Source organism: Macrotis lagotis, chromosome 1, assembly GCF_037893015.1.
Source record: "Macrotis lagotis isolate mMagLag1 chromosome 1, bilby.v1.9.chrom.fasta, whole genome shotgun sequence".
Lineage (NCBI taxonomy): Eukaryota > Metazoa > Chordata > Mammalia > Peramelemorphia > Peramelidae > Macrotis > Macrotis lagotis.
This window is the reverse complement of record NC_133658.1, coordinates 823,879,567-823,905,231: the sequence shown is the minus strand read 5'-3', so window position 1 is coordinate 823,905,231 and position 25,665 is coordinate 823,879,567. Positions and strand designations below refer to the sequence as shown.

The 25,665-nt window shown below is 34.5% G+C and overlaps 1 protein-coding gene across 1 annotated transcript in view; it reads right to left on the bottom strand.

Annotated features, from left to right (window-relative positions):
• CYSLTR2 (cysteinyl leukotriene receptor 2) overlaps nucleotides 1-20,982 on the bottom strand; it is a 47,720-nt gene extending 26,738 nt beyond the window's left edge. Inside the window, 1 exon segment of the mRNA XM_074217129.1 lies at nucleotides 18,969-20,982. Within this exon segment, the coding sequence (XP_074073230.1) occupies nucleotides 18,969-18,973 (5 nt within the window). The 5' untranslated portion in view covers nucleotides 18,974-20,982.
• Nucleotides 20,983-25,665: the final 4,683 nt, after the last annotated feature.

Below are 25,665 nucleotides of genomic sequence, written 5' to 3'. Positions count from 1 at the left end.
CACTTAATAATTACCTAGCTATGTGGCCTTGGGCAAGCCATTTAACCCCATTGCCTTGCAAAAAACCTAAAAAAAAATCAAATTACTAATACCAAAAATAAAGAAAAAAGGAGAATGTACACCAGTGAAGAAGAAATTAAAGCAATTTTGAGTTATTTTGTCCATTTATATGCCAATAAAACTGACAAACTATGTGAAATGGATGAATATTTACAAAATATAATTCTGCTCTGATTAATAGAAGAGAAAATAGAATACTTAAAAAATTTGGATACATTATCAAGGAGCTTCCTAAGAAAAATCCGCAGGACAAAAGGATTAACAAGTAAATTCTACTAAATATTTAAGGAATAATTAACCCCAATACTATATAAACTATATTTTGGAAAAAACAGGTAAAGAAGAATTCCTAGCAAATTATTTTTATGACACAAACATGAGCTTGATCCCTAAACCATGGAGAGCAAAAACAGAGAAAGAAAACTATAGACAAATTTCTTTAATGAATATTGATACAAAATTTTTAAATAAAATACTAACAACTAAGGAGATTATAGCAGTATATCAAAAGGATAATATCCAGGTGGGATTTATATCAGGAGCACAAGTTGGTTCAATATTGGGAAAACTGTCAGTATAACTGATCATATCTATAACAAGACAACAAAAAAACATACAATTATATCAATAGTTGCAGAAATAGCCTTTGACAAAAAATACAATACCCATTCCTATTTAAAAACACTTTAGAAAGCATAGGAATTGGAGGGGGGCAACTAGGTGGCTCAGTAGATAGAGTGCCAGCCCTGGAGTCAGGAGGACCTGAGTTCACAACTGGCCTTAGATACTTAAAAATTATCTAGCTATGTGACCATGAACAAGTCACTTAATCCCATTGCCTTGCAAAATCAAAAACAAATAAATTTTAAAAAGAAAGAATATCATAGGAAAAAAAAGAAAATATGGGAATGAATGGAGTCTTGCTTAAGATGATAAATACTATCTACCTAAATCCAAGAGCAAGCATTATTTATAATAGGGATAAACTTGAAACCTTTTCAATAAGATTGGAGTGAAGCAAGGATGTCCATTATTACCACTATTATTCAATAATGTACTAGAAATGCTAGCTGTAGCAGTAAGAAAAGAAAAAGAAATTGAAGGAATAAAAATAGTCAATGAAGAAAAAACTATCCCTCTTTGAAGACGATATGATGGTATACTTAGAGATCCCAAGAGAATCAGTTAAAAAACTAACTGAAACAATTAAAAAACTACTGCTAAATTGTTGGTTTATTTTATAATAAGCCCACATAAATCATTAGCATTTCTCTGTACTACCAAAAAAAAAAAAAACACAGCATCAACAGACATAAAAAGAAATTCCATTTAAAATAACTGCATGCTATATAAATACTTGGGAGTCTATCTACCAAGGCAAATCTAGGAGTCATATGAATACAAATTACAAAATAATTTTCACACAAATAAAGATAGATTTAAATAATTAGAGAAATCTTTAATGCTCGTGGGTAGGCCAAGCCAATATGATAAAAATAATAATTCTATCTAAATTCACTTATTTATTCAGTGCCATATCAAGAAAACAAAGAATTATTTTATAGAATTAGAAAAAATAATAACAAAATTCATCTGGAAGAACGTCAAGAATTTCAAGGAATCAATGAAAAAAAAATGAAGGCAGGCAGTCAACAGCTCCAGATTTCAAACTATATTACAAAGCAATCAGCTTGAAAACAATCTGGTACTGGTTAAGAAATAGAGTCATGGATTGGTATAGTAGATTATGTACACAATACACAGTAGCAAATGATCATAGTAATCTAATGTTTGATAAACCCAAGGATTCAAATTTTCGGGGTCAGAACTCAATATTTGGAAAAAATTGCTGGGAAAACTAGAAAACAATTTAGGTAATATCATAAGTAAATTATGAAAGTATTGAAAAATGTATTTGGAAGAGTTTATGTCCAAACGAGATAGAGAGGATCACGGAAAGTAAAAAACATAATTTTGATTATATGAAATTAAATAGTTTTTGTACAAACAAAGCTAATACAGCCAAAATTAGAAGAAAAACAGGAAACTGGTGAGGGGGAGGTTGGGGTTACATCAAGTTTCTCTAATTATGGTCTCTTTTCTCAAATATGTAAGTAACTGAGCCACACCTACTTATCTAGTTTTAGTCATAACATCTAAACAAATGACTACCAAATCTATCTCTGGCCTTGAATTTTTTTCCAAGCTTAATCATACCTTCTCAACTACTTGCTAAACATTAATTTTCATTTGAATATTTCTAATGCCACTTCAAACTCATCATGTAGAAACAATAAACTCAATGACTTTCCCTCAAACCATACTACCTTCTCCTAATTTCCTTCTTTCTGTTCTTCCTGTCATCCAGACTTGAAATTTCTTTATAATCTTCACATCCCACTTCTCCCTTGATCCCATTACCAATTCAACTAGTTGTCAAATATTCTTACTTTCTCCTTTAAAATGTCTCTTACATCCAACTCTTGCTTTTTGTTCTCAAAACTACTCCATATATCAGTATCATCTCATTCTTTAGACTAGAATAATCTTTTAATTGGTCTACCTTACTTCAGTCTCTCCCCCCCCCCTTATCTGTCCTAAACCTTTCTAAATTACAATTTTTATTCTAGATTTATTCTAATTCAATTCCCTTATCCCAAAACTTTCAGTGACTCCTCATTATCTTCAGAGTAAAATTCAGCCCTTAGATTGAGATATTCAAGGCCCTCTACAAAGTGCCAATTTACTTTATTTTAGCCTCATATTCTATTACTTGCTCAATTTTTGTTCTACCAAACTGTTCTACTCACTGTAACCTGAAATATATGTATATATATATATATATATATATATATATATATACATATATATATATATACTGTTCCATTACCATCTCTTGACTAATATCATTCCCTTAACCTGAAGGACCTTCTACCTTCTGCTTATACAAAACCTACTCTACTCAGTTCTGGTTCCTCTTTCTCCATAAAAACTTACTTCACTTCATCCCACAATGATCTCTTCCGTTGTTCGTATTTTCAGTTCATCATGGGTACTGTTGCTCATTTGGTATCTAATTTTTTGTATTTTTTTAATATTTCATTTCTAAAGGGACTGAACAAGATTGTCTCTAAGATCGTTTCAAGATCCATGTCTTATGATCAACCTATTTATTTATTTATTCTTTGTCTCTCTAACTAGATTGTAATATATTTATAGGAAGAAACTATAATCCTAAACTGCATCTCAGACTAATTACCTCTTTTGCAACACAGCCCCTGAATGAAGCAAGAACTGTTTAAATATATACCTGGGCATGAAAAGTAGAAAGCAACTAACATAGACCTACTGAATTTCTTTCTATAATGAAGCTCACAGAAACAAGGGCAAAACTGACAGATATACCTTGGGGTTTATTTTGCTTTGTTTTATTGTTTTACAGAACATTCCACAAAAGATAAGGAAAATGAATATATGAGGGAATAAATTAGGAAGAGGAAGATTTTATTATTTTGAATAAAGAGTATACAAACATGGAGGAAGAGGTAGTGGGCATTTCATGGCCTCATTTATTTTGGCATCAGATAAAGGTTAATCAATTTAACATGTCCTTGCAAACCTTAAAGCACTATATAAATAATAGGCATCATCATCATCATTATGATTATTAAAGAAGGCTGAACACACATTCACAGAAATATATATACAAAGAATTTGGTACAAAATATAGGAGATATATATAACATATATATATATATATATATATATATAATTCAACAGGGAAATAGGGTCAAGAAAAGGAAAGGGTGTGGTGTAAGAAAAAAAGTGAGTCAGGAAGGTAATAGTCAAAAGCAAAATAAGTTTCTATTTCAGAAGACAGTATAAAGGGAGGATAAAAAAAGAAGGAAATAAGTATAAGATGTCTGTCATAGTAAAGGAAGGGTGGAGGAATAGAAATTAATTACTTCTCTTAGAGATTGTTAGTATTGATCAGATTCTCCCTTGTCTTCTTTGTGAATAAAGGGTTGGTAGAAAAGGGATAAAATATATAAGAAGCTATAATGAAGAGAAATTCAGAATGAAAAATGACAGTGAATGTGATTAGGATGAACTCACTTATATAATGGAGAAGGGTTGAAAATAGAATAAAAAATAGAGTCCCATAATATATTTAAAAAAACACTGAAAAGATAGTTAATAGTTGAGGACATAGAATGTAATTTTTTATTCTTCAGGTGAATTTTAAAAGTAGTAGGATTAATAATGATCTCAGACAAAGTTAACAATAGACATGGTTAAAAGAAATAAGAAATGAAATTACATTATGCTTACAAGAATCAGAAATAACAATTAATACTAATGATTGACACAGCAATTAAAGTCTAGTTGATCAAATTGCAGAGAGAAATAGATCAGAAAATTATAATAGTTGAAGGAACTCAATGTTCACTCAATCAGCAAATATTTATTAAGTGATAATTCTGTTAACAGACAGAGGTCTAGGCATTAAGAATGCAAATATATGTATAATGAAATCATCCCTACTCTAAAGGAGTTTACCACCTAGTGAGAGATAACGTGACATACAGTTTATAAAGAGAATCACTATAAAGATGTTAAATACAAGATAATTTAGGAGTGAAAGCACCATTGACTGAGAAAAATCAAGAAAAGCTTTAAATAGAAGATAGTACTTAATCTATGTCCTGAAGAAAAAAAAAAAGGCATCCAGAGGTGAAGGTAAAGAGAGAAGATTCCAAGAATGGGAGATGGCCAGTGGAAAAACATGGATATTGGTAGATAGAGTTTATCTCCATACCAAGAACAGAAAGAAGGACAATTTTTCTGCTTTGCAAAGTCAAGGGGTGGGCACTTGTCCAATGAACCTGGAAAAAAAGGATTTGGGATAAAGTTGTAAAGAATTTTAAAAGCAAAGCAGATGGGCTTTTATGTCATTTCAGAGAAAACAGTAAACTATAGGAATGTGAGTAGGGAAGAGATGTGGTCAAATGTGGTTAGGGAAATCACTTTGTCATAATAGATACTTGAGAATTATTAAATAAAAAAGAAAGAAACATTTCTATTTCTCAACTATGCATAATACTTTTACAAAAATTGTCCTTGTGACAATATAATAAAATCCTTGCCAATATATTTAGAAAAATAAATATCAAACACATTCGATACTGACCACATGTAATGCAATTTGAATGATTCAAACTTAAACATAGACTAAATAATTTATTCCTAAAGAAATGATGATGTATCAAAAACTTCATAGAAATAACAGATAATTCTATCTGAAAATGTTAACAATGAATTAACACATCAAAACTTTTGGGATTTATCCAAATAGTTCTTAAGGTAAGACTTCTTGAGCTAGAGTGATGTCTGCTGGCATATTTCAAGGTATTTGTGAACTTAGATGGGGGGGGGATCTTTTATTTTCACTAACCTCTAATTGAAATTTAGCATTTTCTTTGATTATAACTGGAGGTAATGAACATTCAGTGCTTCATGGTAACTACATGGTAAATATTAGGCATTTAACAAATGACAGTTGACTGACTGACATCTGAGGGAATCCATAGACTTTACCAGATTGTTCAAGGGAGCCAAGACACACAAAAAAGTTTAATAACTCCTGAATTTCAGGGGAATTTATATCTCTAAACTCTTTTATCAACAAAAGAAAAAGGAGAAATTGTCATACAAGTTAAAAAATCTGGAAAAATAACATCAATTAAACTCAACTAAAACAAAAACAGAAATCTGAAAAAACCAAAGAGATTATGAACAAAATTTAAAATATATCTATTATAGAGTTATTCTTTAAATCTAATAAAATGAAGAATTAGTTTATCTAACAGAAAGAGAAAAAAAATTGCCAGTATGAAAAAGAAAAAGTACTCAACAAATGAAAAGAAAATTCTTAGAAACCGTTTTTGCCAAATTAGATGCTATCAAAAAATGATCACAAATGAAATGGATGAATATTTACAAAATATAAAATTATCATAAAAATGGAGCATTCAAGTAACCCAATCTTAGAAAAATATTTTGAGCAACTCACAAATTAACTCCCAAAGAAAAAATACCACAAAACTAGGATATATGAATAAATATATTAAACATTTAAAATTAACTTTAATGCTAATGAGAATATTTTACTAATTTATTTAAGAAATCAAATCATCAAAGTGTAACTTATAGAATGAGACAAAATCATAACAAAATTCAACTAAAGGAACAGAAGGCCAATAATTCCAAAAGAAATCACAAAAGAATGGGTAATGAAGATGGGCTGGCATTAGCAGATCTCAAACCTTACTATAAAACACAAATCATTTAATCTAATTAATACTTGTTAAAATAGAAAAGTAGATCATTGAAATAGATTAGGTAAATGAATCAAACAATAGTCTAAGTGCTCTACAAACCAATGATATTATTTTATGATAAGGACTCCCTATTTCTCAAAAATTGCTGGGATATTGAAAAACAATCTTAAAAAATTAGATTTAGACTAACATCATATGCCATATTTCACAATAAATTATAAATGGATACATAACCCAAATATAAAATGTCAAAGCATTTAAAGAAAATAGAAAAAGTAAAAATTTCTTACATCTATGGTTAGGCAGAGAATTTTGGCTAAAACAGGGAATAAAAATGATAATAAAAAAATAGTTAATTTAAATTGTATAAGATTGATAAGCTTTTGCACAAGAAAAATAAATGTAGGTAGAATCATACAAGAACAAATTAATAGTAGAAAATATCTTCATAGCAACTCCTCTAATATTTGAGATGCATAATAAAATAATGCAAACTAAGGAAACTATAAACATAATATACCACATTAATAACGAAAATCAAAATCAATGAATGAAGCTTTTGACAAGATACAAAAATTCACCACATTTTTTAAATTGTAGAAATAAATTAACTTTTTTAAACATAGTAAATAACATCTATCTAGAACCAAGAACTAGGATTCTATGTAATAGGAATTTCTTTTTAAGATAGTAGTAAAATAGGATATCCATTATCACCTTTGTTTTTTGACATAGTACTAGAAATGCCAGCAATAACAATAAAAAAAGAAAAAGCAATTGAGATAATAGCAGCAAAGAAGAAACAACATCATTGTATTTTAAAGTGATAAGATGCTCTGTGTAGACAATGCCAGCAAGTCAATTAAAAATAAAGTAAGTACCACCTTTAGCAAAGTAGCAGTATATAAAGGAAGCCCATTTCTTCTTGTATATTACCATGAAAACCTAATAGGAAGAGCTAGAAAGAAAAAAGTTCCATTCACCATAGCCACAGAATATGTAAAATATTTGTGATTCTGCCTATCAAGATATGAAGGAATTATATGAACATAACTACAAAACACATTTTACCAAAATACAGACCTAATAAGTAGACAAACATTAGTTATTCATTGTTTCCCCCCAAAAATCCAAAACAACAAAAAATAAAATTACTGCCTAAATTAATTTACATATCCAATGCTATTTCAATAAAGCTACAAAAATATTGAAAATATATAATAATAATAATTAATAATAATAATAATTAATCTGGAAGAACAAAGGGTGAAAATTCTCAAAGAAAATAATAAAAAAGTAGGGAAGAGGCCTCATACTACCAGATTTCAAACTATATTACAAAATAGTAATTATAAAAATTATTTTGGACTGACTAGAAAATAGAAAAGTAGAATAGTGAAACACATACAGAAGTATGAAATATAGTAAGCTAGATTCAAAGATGCCAACTACTTGGCTAAAAATACTCTGACAAAAACTGAGGAAATTGGAAAGTAGTTGGGCAGAAATTAGGTTTGGACCAATACTTCATAGCATATACCACAAGAAGATAAAGTGCCAACATGAACTAGGACTAGATCTAAAAGGTCCTATCATAAATAAATTAGAAGAAGAAGGAAGAGACTTTGAATAGAGAAGTTAATGAATTGATAGAATTAGAGACAGATATAGCGAAAAGGAACAATTCTGATTACATAAAACTGAAAAGATTTGCATACAAAAATACATTAAAAATTAAAAGAGAAATGGTTAATAAGAGAAGGAAAAGACAAAATCTTCTCATCCAGCATGTAATTAAAGCAGAGAAATACAACACATAAGGAATTGATTCAAATACATAAAAATGACAGCCCTTTTTCTTTGTCATCTCTATAACTTGGCTCCATTACCTCTTCCCACCCAAATGAATTTTATCTCTGAAATCCATGAATTCATGCTAGACAAATCTGACTATCTCAATTCTTATTCTTAGCATCTTATTTCTTGAACTTGAATTTTCCAATCTATCCTTCAGCCCACTAACAAAGTCATTTTCCTATTTGGGAAAATTGGGACATTAATGTAGTGTGGATGGAGTTGTCAGTTGATCCAACCATTTTAGAAAAAAAATTTTAAAGTATGACCGAAGACCAATCAAACTGTGCAAACCCTTTGATACAGCAATACCACTACTAGGTCTATATCCTAAAGAGATCATAAAAAAGGAAAAAGAACTTACATGTACCAAAATATTTATAGCAGTTCTTTCTATAGTGGCAAAGAAAAGGAAATTGAGGAAATGTCTACCAATTTGGGAATGGCTGAACAAATTGTGGTATATTAATGTGATGGAAAACTATTGTGCTATAAGAAATGATGAAAAAAATGGATTTCAGAAAATCCTGGAAAGACTTACATGAACTGATGCAGAGTGAAGTGAACAGAACCAAGAGAATATTGTACAAGCAACATCATACAATGATCAACGAGGACAGACAACTCTTCTGAGCAATACAATGATCCAAGACAATTCCAAAAGACTCATGATAGAAAATGCTATCCACAACTAGGAAAAGAATCATGGAGTATGAAAACAGATTGAAGCATACAATTTTCACTTTCCTCTCCACCTTGGTTGTTCCCTTTTGTTATATTTCTTCTTTTATAACATGACTAATATGGAAATATGTTTAACATGCTGCACTTATAACCTATATCAGATTGCTTGCCATCCTAGGGAGGGGGGAGGAAAAGAAGGGAGAAAACATTGGAACTCAAAATCTTATTTAAAAATATATGTTGAAAATTATCTTTACATGTAATTGAAAAATTAAATACTATTAAAAGGAAAAACCAAAGCAAAGTCATTTTTCTGGCATACAAGTCTGACCATGTCACTGTCCTTCAAATCTTTGGTAGTTCAACAATAGCTATGGGATAAAATTCAGAATTGTTTGTATATTATTCAAAGGCTTCCACCATCTCACTGCAACCTACCTTTTGCATCTCATGACTTTCTCATCACCAACACTGTCTTCCATTTCAATGTCTCCTCTGAAGTTGAGATGCAACAAAGTATTGATCAATCCTCTGCTGCTTGTGCTAATTTTAACCTAACAATTAATACCAAGAAAATCCAGATGCGCCATCAGCCAGCCCCATACCACCCTTATGGGGAATCATCAGTTATAGCAAATGGGAGAAGTTTTGAACACTATGTATAAGTTTGATAGTATACTTTCCAGGGAGGTAAACATTGATAATGTTTCATATTTGTCCTCTTCACAAACTATATATTCCAATGAAGAAAAAAAGGAGTACTATCTATTCTGTGATCTTGCTCTGTCTTCTACCACCTTTGTACCCATTGCCCCAAAGTCTGAAGCAAACTTCCTCCTCATTTCCAATTGTTGAAATTCTTCTCACCCTCAGAGTAGAGTCCAGGGGTGACATTAATCAATCAAGCAAGCATTTTTAAGTGCCTACCGTTTGCCAGTTCTGCTCAAGGTGCTGGTATGATCTAATTATGAGCTGCCTCTTCCATATTTGGACAGTTGCCCGTTAGTTGGTTTCTAGTTAAATGGTTATTTGTCTAATTAAAATGGACTAATTACAATCTAGATTATTTAAATGCATATAACTCAATGCATTACCAATAGTGAATTAGACCTTTATGAAAACTGTATAATTGTTTTTATGTTCCTTTTAACATTTGGTATTGCTATTGAATGGAAGGAAGGGAAGAAACATTTATTAAGTGACTTCTACGGGCCAGGCACTGTCAAGTGTTGAACACTTTACAGAGATAATCTCATTTGATAATCACAACAACCCTGAGAGGAAGATGTTATTATCTCCATTTTATCTGTATTAGAGGAAACTGGGTGGTGATGTTGATATTGTTTGTTCATTTTCGAAGAAGACCATGACATCAGGGAGGTGATGCCATGGCAAGCACATGAATTGGATTTGAGTGAGGGGATGCTGTGCTAAGTTAACAGCCTTAATTTCTCTTCCAGAGCCATCTGGGTCCAGTGACCAGAGAGGAATCAGGACAACTGGAGATGGCCCTGGAGGCAAGGCAATGGGCTTATGTGACTTACTCAAGGTCACACAGCTAGTAAGTATCTGAGGCTGGATTTGAATTCATTTATTCCTGATTCCAGAGTCCATTAAGAAGTCACTTAATAAATATTTCTTTTCTTTCTTCCCTCCATTCAATAGCACTACCAAATCTTAAAAGGAACATAAAACCAAGTATCCCCCCAATTGCACAGTTTTCATAAAAGTCTAATTCATCATTGATATATAGTGCATTAAGATACATTTAAATAATCTAAAATACAGACATATAACATAAATATTGAGAAGCAATTTGATATAATGGAAAGGGCACTGGATCAGAGTCACGAGATCTGAGTTTAAATCCTGTCTGTGAAACTTACTTGGTATAGAATTAGCTGCCTGAGGATAATGGGACAATGGATGTTTGGAGAAAAGGTACAAAAATGTTAATTCATTGTCATTTGAGATGCTTTTGGTATTCTATACAAATCACAAATAAAACAAATATGCATAAGTGTGCCTCCAAGTATTTGCAGAGTTAAAGATTTCATAACTAGGGTCAAATGAGTCCATTTGCAAACATTCCCTTTGGTCTCTTTTATTGTCTAGACTAATAATTTATTTTACCCTGAGCTCTTCACTCATATCTGTACCACAGTCCTCCCCCTTTGCCCTCTGAGTAATCATTTGAGCTTTTTATTTTTAAGAACAAAAAAAATTTTTTTTCAAGACAAGTCAATCCATTAGTATTTATTAATCATTTACTGTATGCTAGCCACTATGCTAAAAACAGAGGATGCAAAAGAAAGTCAAAAATATTTCCTGCCCTGAAGGAATTCTTCTTTCTAATGTGAAAATAATGAGCAAAATATACAGAAAGATTTGAGTTAAGAGAAGCCAGAAGGTAAATGGGGGGGGGGTGTAGAGAGGGGAGGAGAAAGAGTGTTCCAAATGCCACACATAGGGAACAGCTACTAAAAAAGGTAGAGTTTTTAGGTACAAAGAACACTAAGTGGGTCACTGATGCCAGATTGCAGAATGTGTTTAAAGGAGTAAAGTCTTATTCCAGAAAGCAAAGAAGTTTAAAAGTCAATCAAAGGGAGCAGCTAGATAGCAGAGTGGTTAGGGTACCAGCCCTGGAGTCAGGAGAACCTGAGTTCAAATATGACCTCAGACAATAATTGCCTTAGCTGTGTGACCTTGGGCAAGTCACTTAACCACATTGCCTTAAATAAATAAGAATTTTTAAACAATTTTTTAAATAAAAAAAATTTTAATAGTAGTGGACCTGTGCTTTAGGAAGAAGGCTTTGGCAGCTGAATTGTGGGTAGGCTAAAGTGGGGAGAGATTTAAGACAGATAGATGTTCAGCAAGCTATTGCAATAGTTCAGGTTTTGAGGGTCTGCACCAAATGGGTGGCAGAGTCAGAGGATAAAAGGGAATGGGGGTGGATTATATTGGAGAGAGATGTTATGATAAGTCTTGGTAAAAGATTGAATATGGCAAAGGTGAGAGAAAGTGGGAAATTGAGAATAACACTAAGGTCCCAAATCTTATTCTTGGGTGACTGGGAGTAACTTTACTTCTTCATTGCCCTAAGAAAGATGCTCAGCTTTAACCTTTAGAGAGACTGTCATTCCATGATTTGAAACCATAATCATCATTTGTCCTCAAAATTCTTCCCTTGTGTTATACAAAATGTATAACTCCAGAGTTTCCCATCCCTTCTATGTTGACTAATTCTGTAGAAATTTATTTTCAGGGGATCATTTCTCTGAAATCTGTTCTTTCCAAATCTTAGAGTATACCTCTTGCTATGTCTAGCTTTCCTTTCCTTTCACTGACACAAATTCTAGGATAGAACTGTCACTTACTTCTCCCAAAGGTTTCCAGTATTTCCCCTCCAGCAACCAGCTCCTCTTCGTTTTTGAGAATCAGGTCCTGAATAAATTCTTCTTTCTTTTAGAATAATGAAATTAAACCAGACCAAGGAATTATTAACTGTTCTGAGCTTGACAAAAGAGAACGCCTTAAGATGCCAGCATCACTGAAGTTCTCCACCACTAATCTATCATGCTTGTGATCTTGTGAAGTTTCCCAACTTCTCCATGTAGTTCCTGTTTCTGTCCAGGTGGTCTGGAGTATAATTGGATGAGAACTTCATTCTTATTTGTGCCTCCATTGAGTTCCACCCAATATTTTCCCTTACCCCAAGGGTCCTGGATTTCTTTTTTTTTAATTATTATTTTTTTAGGTTTTTGCAAGGCAAATGGGGTCAAGTGGCTTGCCCAAGGCCACACAGCTAGGTAATTATTAAGTGTCTGAGACCAGATTTGAACCCAGGTACTCCTGAGGGCCGGTGCTTTATCCACTGTGCCACCTAGCCACCTGGTCCTGGATTTCTTAATATTTCTTAACATGCTTTTCTTAATATTTCTTAAGCATCAGAATACTTAACCCCCTACCTTTTTTAAAAATTTTTCAAGGCATTGGGTTTAAGTGGCTTGCCCAAGGCCACACGGCTAGGTAATTATTAACTGTCTGAGGTCAGATTTGAACCCAGGTACTCCTGACTCCAAGGCTAGTGCTCTATTCACTGTGCCACCTAACTGCCCCCCCCACCTTTTTTTAATTTATCTTGTTCTTTTTGGAAAAGGTATAACCGTCTATATCCTTATTTTTTCTAGTCATGAATATCATCTAACCAAGTCTTAGTGATACTTATGACAGTAAATGTAGTTAGAATCCTAATTATTTATGGCTAGATATTGAGATTGTTTGTTTTGCTGTTGGTAACTTTCCTAGATTGTTTGCCTTATGAATTTTTCGATGCCTCTTATTCTTCTTCTTCCTACCTCATAGTTATTCCCTTTGGTATTTAGTTTGGTGGGCATATGTAGGCAGTAAACCAGCCATGGTAACTAGGATATTTTGACACCTCACAGTCAATCAGTCAAGAAACATTTATTAAGCATCTACTATATCTATTAAACACAATGAATAGGGGACTGGACTTAGAGTAAGGAAGACTCATTTTCCCTAAATTCAAATCCAGTCTCAGGCATTTACTATCTAAGTGATCCTGAGCAAGTCACTTAATTGTGTTGGTCTCAGTTCCTCATCTGTAAATGAGCTGGGTAAGGGAATGGCAAACAACCCCAGTATCTCTGTCAAGAAAACCTTATATGGGATCATGAAGAGTTGGAAGAAGTGACAGAAAGCAACTGAACTGTTGTTCAGTTTGCAGGGTCCTATACTAAGACCTGGGGATACTTTAAAAAAAAAGCCCCTGCTATCTCAAGGAGCTCATAATCTCATAGTCCCCTTCTATTTCACTGCTGTAAGAAGTTATTCAGAGCAATTTTCCCCCAAAATTACTAAGTGGATTGAAGTTTCCACACCCACTCCATAATCCCTTACTCCCACAGAAATTTGCTCAGAGAAGGCACTTGTTTTTGATGATCCCATACTGACAAGTCTCAATTTCTATATTTTTATTTCTTCTTTCATTTCTAAAGACTGAATCCCTCACCAACATGAATTTTTCCTCTTGCATCCTTTGCCTAAAACATTGAGCTATTTTCATGTTTTTACCAGCTTCTACCAACTACAAAGTCCCTTTGCCCTACCCATCTCTCAAACTCCAGTCACCCTATTAATGCCCTTATTCTGTTTATGTCTTCATTCATTCCCATTTATAGTTAGTTCTTCTATCTCAAGTTTTAAGCCAAATAAATTGTTTGTTAATTGGACTGATCACGTTTTTGGTTGATGATCTGGAAGCAGGGAATAAGGGGAAGAGGAAGGACAGAGTATAAGATTATAGATTTAGGACTGAGAAACCATTGAGTCAGATTCCTTTATTTCACAGGTGAGGAACCTGTGGCACAGAGAAGCTATTCACAGAGTCACACAGCTGGTAAGCACCTGAGATGAACCCAGATGTTCCTGTTTCCAAGTGAAGGGCTCCACTGAGCCAAATTGCCTTTTGTTTACCCTCTTTACTTTTCGGTTGTGTCCCCTAAAGAAGGAGCTTTGAGGATTATACGAAAAGTGATGATGTATGACCCATCATAATGACATCTGACACACATAAAACAGAGAAAGGTTCCAAATACCATGGTACCAATAGAAATGTTCTTATAGAAAATTAACACAAATAATTGGAAAGGTTTTCATTTGCCCAAAGGTTACATTCTTCCAATACAACTTTTTTAAATTTTTTTCTTTATTTAAGACAATAAGGTTTGAGTGACTTACAATGTAACACAGCTAGGCAATTATTAAGTGTCTGAGGCTGGATTTGAATTCAGGTTCTCCTGAATCCAGGGCCAGTGCTCTTTCTACTGCATCACCTAGCTGCCCCAATATTTTGCAGATAATAACAAGGTTTATCTTTTTTCCCCCCTTCTTTTCTGAAAAGTCATTTACTTCACTTTATTCTGTTTTCTTTTTTGCAAATTCAACGCAACTTTCTTGTACAAAGTATACCAATGTGGTTACAAATGTATTTGGTGATATATTGCTCTTGATATTAAGGCCTTTTAAAAAATATTTTGAAACATTCCTTCCCTGCCTATATTATATTAAGAGAATGAATGGTGATATGTTTAGAGAGGCCAAACATTCAGCATGTTCTTTTTGGAGGTAATACAGGCTTATAAACTTAGAGTTGTTCAAAGGACTTCAAGCAGATGCTGAATGACCCCCCTTGTTCAGCTGTGGTGGGTGGGCATCAGAAACACTGATGTACCTATCACTTGACTATAAAAGATGAAAGCAGCAGAGAGACCTAGGGGAGGAATTAACCTGGCTTGACTCCCAAGCAAGAAGAGGAAGCTAGAACCCTGAGCAAACAGGAAGAAGAGACTGGGGAGTCAAACCACAAAAGAGACTACCCGAAAACCAGAATAATTTTTATCATAAAACCTAAACATTTGTCTATTAAAATGCTCCTCCCTTTTCCAACTGCATATTTGTGTGAAGTCAAATTTTTTCATATTCTTCAAAATAGCATATGGTAATGACCAAAAGCAGAAGCATATGGGAGAATACAATTATCTTCTATTAAGCCAGACATTAAAAATATTTGCAAAAATATGTAAAACAATACTATTCTTATCACATTTTTTTGTTTTGGAAAATGACCATTTTTCCATAAGAAGTGCTATTTAGGGGCAGCTAGGTGGCACAGTGGCTAGAGCACCATCCCTGGAGTCAGGAGTACCTGAGTTCAAATCTGGCCTCAGACACTTAATAATGACCTAGCTGTGTGGCCTTGGGCAAGCCACTTAAACCCATTTGCCTTGCAAAAACTAAAAAAAAAAAAACAAAAATAAAAAATAAAATAAAAAAGAAGTGCTATTTATATTAACAGGTAATGGGTTTATTATTGTTATTTTAAGTGAATTAATAGATATTATATAATTCTATTATTTTTAATTTCAAATATAGTAAATCCACAATAAACAAAAGTGCTTTGGGGGTTCTTGATTTTTAAGAGACCAAAAGGTACCTGAATGCTATCATTTAATCCTCATAATAACACTGGGAGTTAGGTGTTTTTATTAACCTCATTTTGCAGTTGAGGAAACTGAGGTTAAGAGTGATTTGCTTAGGATCACACAAAGTATCTGAGATCAAATTTGCACTCAAGTCTTCCTGATTAAAAGTCCAGCTCTTTATCCTCTGTATAAAACCTACTTACTTCGATGACCTCCAAGATTTTTCCCAGCTCTAAATCTAAGCCAATGTGTCAGTTCATGAATCCCTTCTTCCAACTTGCTCAGCAATCCAGCCTATTTTTCTTGCTTGCTGGTAAACATCAATCCCTTCCCCAACCAATTCATAGAACCTCAAAGCAGAAAAGGCAGCTTATCTGTCATCGTGTCTAATTTGTAGTTGACCAAGAACTCCTCTCCAGTGTATAGAACAAGGGGATCATTCAGCCTCTGCTTGAAGTCTTTTGAACAGCTCTATGTGTTGGAAGATTTTTCTTACTTCTAACAAGTCGAATCCCTTTTTCACATGATGGGTGTCAAAGATGAATTATTTTTTACGAATTATCTACTCAATCCCTTCACTTCCTCACTGTCAACCCTTTCCTTAGTTTTGTAGAACTATTCATTGCCTCCTTAAGGCCTGTTGAATGGTTTGTATTCCTTTTGTCCACCTATAACTCCCTCAACCATTTGCTTCCTTGCAAGCCCTGCTCCAGTCTCCCTTCCAGGTGACAGGGTATCTAGTTCAGTGTTAACAGGTCAGTTGTTCTGATCTAAGCTGTCTATTCTTGTCATTCTAGTCCTGGATTCCATATCCTTACTGTAGAGCAACAGAGAATCCAACCACAGACCCACACCCAGACACATGACAGGGCAAAAATAAGCCACACAAGCTCCTGACTGCCTTCTCCAGAAGGCCAACAGCCAGGGACACACAACAACAACCCAAAGGGAAGTAGGAAGGACTATCAAACCATCGACCACAGCTGAACTGCTTCTAAACTCCCTTCTCTGGCCATTCTATCCCATTCACTACACTGTGATCAAAGAGTACATAGAACACTAGACAAAGAGTTGAGAATGTCTTGAGTTCAACCAGCTTCAAACACTTACTAGCTGTGTGACCCTAGGCAAGTTGAACTCCCTCAACCTCAATTTACTTATCTGTAAAATGGGGAATACTAACAGCAGCAACCTCAGAGGGATGTTGTGAGGATAAATGAGAACATATGTAATATTTTATATAACTTAAATATTATTACTATTGGAATATTGCAAAGAGATGAGCTAGCCTGGTTTATGTGAGCATTGACCATAGAGAGGATCCTTATTAAAATTTATTTTTTCTTTTTGGAACATATGAGGAGATGTCTTAAAGCTGAACTCTGACATGTAGCTTCCTCTACCCTGGTACAGGTTGATGCTAACATTGCCTTTCCTGCTTTATCTCACATGGTTTTCCTCCACATACTCCATGCTTTGACCAAACTATACTCTTCTCCATTTCTTATCCACAGCCCCCCCCCCCCACACACACACATACCCCATTCAGGAATTTGTCTCTTTGTTTACACTGTTCTATCTATCTATCTATCTTATCTCTATCTATCTCTCTCTCTCTCTCTCTATATATATATATATATATATATATATATATATGTATATATATATGTATACATATATATCTGAAATGCTTATTTCCTTTATAAAGAAACATATGAATACCTTTTTGTTTTCTACACCTCAGTAATTTCTTGATATACATTCTGCTTTCTGACCTCTAGAATATTCTATCATAACAAAGGAAAAGTTAAGCAAAAACTATAGACACAGAATCTCTAAGTATATGCAACATCCAACATTCAGTTTCCTCACCTTTCTATACGGAGGAGGAAAATATTTACATATCTTGGTCAGATAGGTAGATAGAATACTGGGTCTAGAATCAGGAAGCTTCATTGTCCTAAGTTCCAATCTGATTTCTGACACTTATCAGCTATATGACCTTGGGCAAAAGTCACTTAATTCTGTTTACCTCTGTTTCCTTCCTGGAAAAGGAAATAGCAAACTGGTCCGGTATCTTACCAAGAAAACCCAAAATGGGGTCACAAAGAGTTAGAAACAACTGAAAAACTACTGAACAACATACGCATGTCTTAGTTCATTTCATTAAATTAGTTAGATTAAAGAAAGTTGATCTAATATTGACAATTACTAATTTACTTAAGACACCATACTTTATAAGAATCCATAACCTATTTAGTTATCTCATATCCATCCCATTCAGTGTTCCAGCTACTAGATTAGAGATGACCATATGACAGAGTTCCTGGAGACTCCTCAAGAATTCCGTTTAGTTTCTGAAGTGTCAGATTGGCCAGATAGTTAGTTACCTATGGGTTGTGATTTTAGAATCACTAAAAAACCAGCTTTCTAAAAAATATGTGTCTAAGAGAATGCTGGAAAATGTTTAAAAACAGGCTAAAAGAAGTTCATTACACACTTTTAAATTTAATGTACATTATTAATACCCTTTCCATAAATTTCAAGCTTACACTGAAAATTTAATAATTAGCTCTCTTAAGCCTGTACCGGCTGGCTGCAATCCATCCTTGAATATGCCTGCCTGTTACACCCACCCCAGATTGCCTCCATCTCTAAAATCCCCATCATTAGAGAATCCTTTGGAAAGGCAATAATTATTGGACTCTCTTGTTAAGGTGCAAATATGTTATTTAGGATGGAAGCACATTAATCCATTAACACAGATACTTCACCTTATGTTCATTTATAGATTAGAAAATCTAAGGACTCTGAAGAGACATAGAAAGTTAAATTTTTAGCAGGCAGAAATCATGTTAGGAAGCACAAAGCATGAGGCATTGCTTAAGATGCATGTGTTTAAGAGAAACACAAATTTGAAGAGCTCTAAGGTGAAAAAAAAGCCCTGGGGAAGTGCTAGCAAATTTGCCTTCACAATTTTGCCCTCACCAAGTTAATTTCTAACCCACCAATCCCTCACCTCATCCTCCTATGGGCGACTCCATCAAAGTCTTTCCCAGGTGTTTTGTATCTTCATATTCCTTAGGACTGACTCCTTGTTTTCACTTGTTACACGATTCCATTGGAGATTTCATCCTCACTATTTGGTCTACTTTGTCTTCCTTCCCCCAAGGTTATTTTTAGCTTAATGTCTTCTCTTTAGAGTCTTCCCCTTTAGAGCAACTCCCTTGTGCTTCCCTTTGATTTTCTTGTGGGCTTCCTATGAACACTTCCTATGTAACAATGTCAGTGTCCACAATATGACTGCATAGTCTTGGCAGAAATGAATGGTGAAGAGGTGGGGATGAAAAGAAGACATGAAAAGCAGGAGACAAGGAAGGGGTCCTAATTTTATTTTTTTTCCTGAAACACTGTAGCCATGTGGTATGTTGTAAAGAATAATGATATTAGAATCAGACTATCAGGGTTTGAATGCCGACACTATTATTGGTAATCCATGTGCTCTTGGGCAGTGAATAATCTCCCTGTGTTTCAGTTTCCTAATCTATAAAATAAAGGAACTGGAAAAGATGAATTCTAGGTCCCTTTCTGAACTCTTGGGTCCCTTAGGGTAGGGTCCCCAGAGGGTGGCTGACATAGGATTCTATGGTATCTCTGTAGCTGGATAGTCTTCACAAGCCCCCGTGTGTATGTTTCCAATTAACAGCCAGTCAGTAGTCACAGATCTTAGCAAAAGCATTTACTAAAACAGTATAATAACAGCAATTATAAAACATTCCCTCTATAAACCCGTGACACACTCTCCCACAGAATGGTGGAGAGGGGGGAACAAAATTAAATTGTAATGATAATGAAAAAGGATTAGGAAAATTTGGGAGTGGGGCATAAAGAGGGGAAAAAATAACTACTGGAGAGGGAAAACAGTGTGGGAGTAGAAACTTTTCTCTATTAGACCTAAGAAACAAAAACTTTAAAGAAAGGGAAAAAACATTCAAGGGGAGCCTGAGAAGTTGGTGCCAAAGGATGCTGTAGGTACTGGATACTTGTTCTCTCTTCCAGAATTTTTCAAGTAGAGAATTTTGAATTTTTGTTTTGTTTTCTTTTGAGTATATGAAGGGTAGTATGGCCTTTTTATTTAAGAGATCTTAAGGAAACATATGACAAAGATCATTCAAAATAGAGCCTAGATGTCTTTTCTTCCTTCCTTTGTAGAATTCTCAGCCATATTCCTTGGATGCAGCATCTGGGTTGGGTGATGTATTTATCTGTAAACATTCTACTCATTCTTGATTGCCAAAAACCCTATTCCTAGAATCTGCTTCTTCATTCTAGTGATTGTCTCTCTGGGGCTTTATCCATGTCTCTCTACTCCCCAGTAGATATAACATCTCCAAATAGTTCATTAACTCTCTTTCAAAGCTACATGGATGATGTGAAGAGAGAGAACAAAGAGAAAATAAGCCCCTCTTTCCTATGCCCTTTGGTATAGGAATAGAAAAACTGGCTCCAAGATTTGATTGCCTCAAATTCCTCAGGGCTTAGTTTTTTTTACCACCCTCAGAGGAATGGCTAATATATTTTTTCAGTTAGTAGAATTGTTCTCTCCTTGACTCAGTTTGAGATTTTTCAGACCTGATATCAGAATCAGAGACATCCTAAACACATCTTGTTTACACATAAACACCTCAAGTGTGACTATATCATCTGAAGTAAGGGGATAGGGAATTCCTCCTTCTTCATTCTTCTGCTAGGCAGTGAACAGTCATCTTGCTTTCTGAGTATATGGCAATAACAAATCTTGCCTCTAATATTACTCTTGTGACCTTGGGAAAAATCACTTAACTTCTCAACCTCCTCAACTGTAATACTCTAAGATCCCTTACCATTCTAAATCAACATATGGAAATAAATGCATAGAATGTATTTGCATCCTATTAGAAGTGGTACTTTTAAAAATCCTTTTAGGGCTTTTCAAATTCAATCTGAATTTTTATTAAGGGTCTACCTTACCTCTGTATTTTGGTGGATACATAACCACTCTAACAGTGTTTAGTGAAACTCAGCCATACCTTCTTGGGAAAGAGGTAATTACTGAGGCAGAAAACAAAAGAGATGACAGATTCAAATCCTAAGGAAATGGACAGTGCTTCATTTTGCACTAAAAAAAAAGCAAATTGCCCTCTTTATTTTTTAATTGATATTTTATTTTTCCAGATACATGTTAAGAATGTTTTTCAACATTCATCCAGATGCATATTTTAAAGTTACATAATTTCCTTCCACCCTCCCTTCCCATCCCTCTCCCCTCAGAGAATATTATACATACACAATTCTGTTAAACATGCTTATAGATTAATCATTTTTGGTATGAGGAATTAGGATTGTGGGAAAAGAAAGAAAACCATGGGATAGGAAAGAAAAACATAAGAGAAAGTTTTAAATTAAAAAAGAAGTGGAAAATCTCCTAGATACAATTTTTTCCTTGATTAAAAAGGCCTTATATTTATAATAGAGTTTTCAGATTTGGGGAAAATTTTAGTCAATTATATCAACTTTCTTTTCTTTTCTTTTCTTCTTTGACTTCTCTACTACACTCCTGAGTTGAGCACTTTCCTCCCCACTATCCTTCACCGTTTTAATTTCTTTTTGTATCTTCTCCCATTAGACTGTATGTTCCTTAAAAATCCAAAAATGTCTTTATTTCTGTACCCAGCTGATGCCTGGCTCATGGTAGATACTTAGGAAATGACCTTTCTTTGGGGGGCAGCTAGGAGGTGCAGCAGAGACAGGAGGGAAAAAAGGAAGGACACTGGTTCTTAAGTTCTTATTCTTCCCCTAACTTGCTATGTGACCTTCTCCAAGTCACTTGATCTCCCTGGGTCTCAGTTTATCTTTAAAATAAAGGTGATGGATGGGATATGCCTAAAGTCCCTTTCAATTCTAATAGTCTAAGATTCCCATGTTCAAAGTCCCTTGGATAAAAGCCCATAACTTGGAAAGTTCTCCATCCCAAGTCCCTTAACTTGTCTGAGCCATAAGCAGCTCTAAACCATAAGAAATCCACATTAGTAAAGGAAATATTCATATTATAGAGTTTCCAAGCAAACAAAATCATAGGCCCATGCTGCATAGATATACATGCAATACTGAAAACTGCATAATTATACACTGAACAATAATGCTGATCATAGATTTTGCTATGAGACCACTTGAGGGATGGAGCCCAAGGGCTGGCATGAGACCCCTTCATCCCCACAATGGCCTTAGTCCAAACTCCATCAGCCAAAAACTACTGGCATCTTCCTTTCCTAAGAGCACACTCTAGGGACCCCCAAGTCTTCCTCTCTTGGAGGTGGAGTAGGGAGAGGAAAAATCAACCTATATCCAGATCAATACAGTACATCATGATTCCCCTGCCTGTGTCCTGTGGGCATTTTCATTAGTGTGAAGAACATGTGTAGAGAGGATGTTATGGGCATACTCTCTGCCTGGCAACATTAGATAAACCAACAACAGTCTGAAGGACAACTGTCAGTATCTTCTTCCCTTCATCCTCTGGTGATCTTAAATAAGTTATTTTCTGTCATTAAAATGTTTTATTTGCTAAAAAAATAAATTTTAAATGTTTCTTCTTGTATTTACTTCACTGCACCTCCAAGTGTTTCATCCAGGTCATCACCCTCTTTGTCTATTCCTAAACCCTCTTCTGATTAGTTCTTCTCCAACAACTAAATCGAATTAGTCAGCAAAAACGACATACACATACGAATCATAGGAAAAAGAAGTGGCTTGTTCACAACTGGCCAAGTCTGAGATGCAACTGAGAATCCTATTATAATGGTTTTCTATTATTAGAGAACAGTCAAAGGCCTTAGCCCGGCATTCATGCATTCTACCATCTGGCTCCAACTTACTTTGTCCAGTTGTACAAAGTACCACTTCCTCTCATGGATTCTCTACTTCACTAAACTCTTATTACTCATTGTTCCCTAAACACATCCCACAATTTCCTGCCCTTGCTCTTCTTACTCCTGAAACCCTCTTGCTTCTTTGTCTGCTACTATCCTAGATAGATGCAAATGGTACCTTATCCATCTGAGCTTCTCTGATTCTTCCAGCTGAAAGCACATTCTCTTGTATCTGATTTCATATCACCTTCATTTAGTTATACACTTAAATCTTATTTGTAGTCTTACTATATTATGTGCAGTCTTTTTTCCCACTGCTAGACTACAGTCAGCTCTTTGAGAATAGGGACAATGTCTTATCTATTTTTATTTTCAGGAATTTTCCTCAGAGCAAATAACACAGAGGAGATCCTAATGAATATTATATGAATAATGAGTGTGTTAGAAATCATAGTAAGAAATCAAGCTCCCTTCAGAGATAAGATCTAAGATTATTCAGTTCTGAATATCACATTTCAGGAGGGATATTAATAAGATGAAGAGTGTCCAAGATGAAAAAGAGCAGTAAGCCTGTGTCCTTTAGATTATAAGCTCTTGGAGGGCAGGGACTGCCTTTCTTTTTAGTAATTTTATTTGCCTAGTGTTTGGTATATAATAGGTACTTAAAAATTTTTTGGATTTATTGGATCAATACCATGAAGTAATATTTAGCCAGGTGAAGCAAACTCAAAAGAGAGGTAATAGTTGTTTGAAGGACAGTTATATGACAAATCAATTAGAGTTGAATCTGCTCAGAGAAGGTAACACCAGGAGCAATGGGTAGAAAGAAGTAGGAAAGAGGACAGGATGTCAGGAAGAACTGCCTAACATTAGGACTCTCTCTGGACTTTGCCACCATGCTTCAGCTGCCTTCTACCCCTCACCCTTTTACTTCTCTTCCCCCATTGGTAAGCTTCTCCTGGAATCTCCATTTTGAAGAGGGGCCCATGGACCAGACAAGCTCACTCTTTAGACTTGACTATTGGGTTTCTTCTTGCCATTATCTCCCTCTTTTCAGCTCCCTTTTACTATTTTGTCTTCTTCCATTTTTTAATGGTAAGGTCAGTCTTGTATTCCAGTATCCCCAATATTTAGCACAATGACTAGCATATAGGAAGCACTTAACAAATGTTTGCTGACTTGTTTTGCAAAAAAAAAGAATGTATGAGAGGAACAGGCTATCTCATTTGTCTCCTTTATCTTTGAAAGTCTTCCAGAGAAAGTTGGTTGACTATTTGTTGGGTATGCCATCACTATGGCTCTCACTAGAGCTACTTTTCATGTGTGAGTAAGATTAAATGACTGCTTCTTCTTTCAAATATTTACAAATATGTTATTTACTTATATTACCATTCAGAACATTTTGAATATGTAAACTTTCTAACTTCAAGATAAAAGAAATGAAAATCTCACATTTAAAGTAATAATAAATTGTTTTTAAGCAGATTCCAGTCTCACATTTGATGCAATATATGTGGGTCAAGGACACTAGATCTGAAGTCTTAGGACTTGGGTTCAAATTCTGACTCTACTAAAGTTACTTTTATGACTTTAGACAAATCACTTTAGCTTTCAAAACCTGTTTCTTTCTCTGTAAAATAGTGGTGGTGGTGGGGGAATAGGATGAGAACTGAACTGTATATTCTCTAAGATAGCTTCCAGTTCTAGATTCCATAAACTTGGGGGACTCTCTTTTACAGAAGTCTCCCTTTGAACATTTGCTTCAAATCACATATGTGAGGCCAGAAACTCCTCATTTATTTCCATACCGAAAGAGAAAATGAGTGAAGAGCAAAGGGAAAGAAAGGGAGTCATTCCTCTTTCTTTTCTTTTATCTGCCTTTGTTTTGACAAGCACACTGATGGCATAGTTCAGAGGGGAAAAGCCCTTTCTCTGGAAGACCTGGACTGAAATCCAAGCTCTGCTACTTATTAGTTGTATGATTTTGGAAGATTACTTAATTTCTCTCAGCCTCAATTTCCTCATATATAAAATGAGGAGGTTGGACTAGATGGCCTTGAGGTCCCCTCCAGCTCTAAATCTATGATCCTTTGATCCAATGAAGTAAATTACAAAATCACCATTTCATGATATTCCAAATTTCTGATTGATTGATTGCTTGATGTGTTTGAATTCTGAGGGAAGTAAGTGCAGTGTTGTCTAAGTATAAAAAAAAATCCTAATGAGGATCAATGAAGAAAGGATTTTCAACAACACTAAAAGGCAACTGGATTCAGATGAATTAAAATCATCAATATTGATTCCAGAGAGCAGATGATAAAATATACTTACCTTCTCTCAGTAGAGGAATGAGGAGCTATGGGCATGCAAAAAAAGTACCAAGGGTTTAAATTAGTCACTTCCTTAGTTTATCCTGCTGCATCTAGAGGTGAAGCTCACAGTTCACCAATAATGTGGACACCATGAACTGAATCTCTAGGAAAGATACTTTTTCCCCTACTTTTACCCCAGACTCAGAAAAGTGAGCCTGGGATCTCTGTTTTGTCCATCTCAGGACCCAGAGGTTTGAGGTTTTTTCTTAACTGATCTTTTTTGTGGCATGAAAGAATTCAGAGGAGAGGTAGGTATATCAGGAGATTACTATTATTTGAAACAAAAGAACTCTATAAGAAATTTTTAACTTTAAAAAAAGAGAGATAAAGGATTTCAGAACAGAAGTAGCTAGCTAAACAGAGATCAAAATGAATATTTTTTAAAAAGGAGTTTACCTACCATAGAATTTCCTTCCCTCAGTGGTCTCCTTTTGGT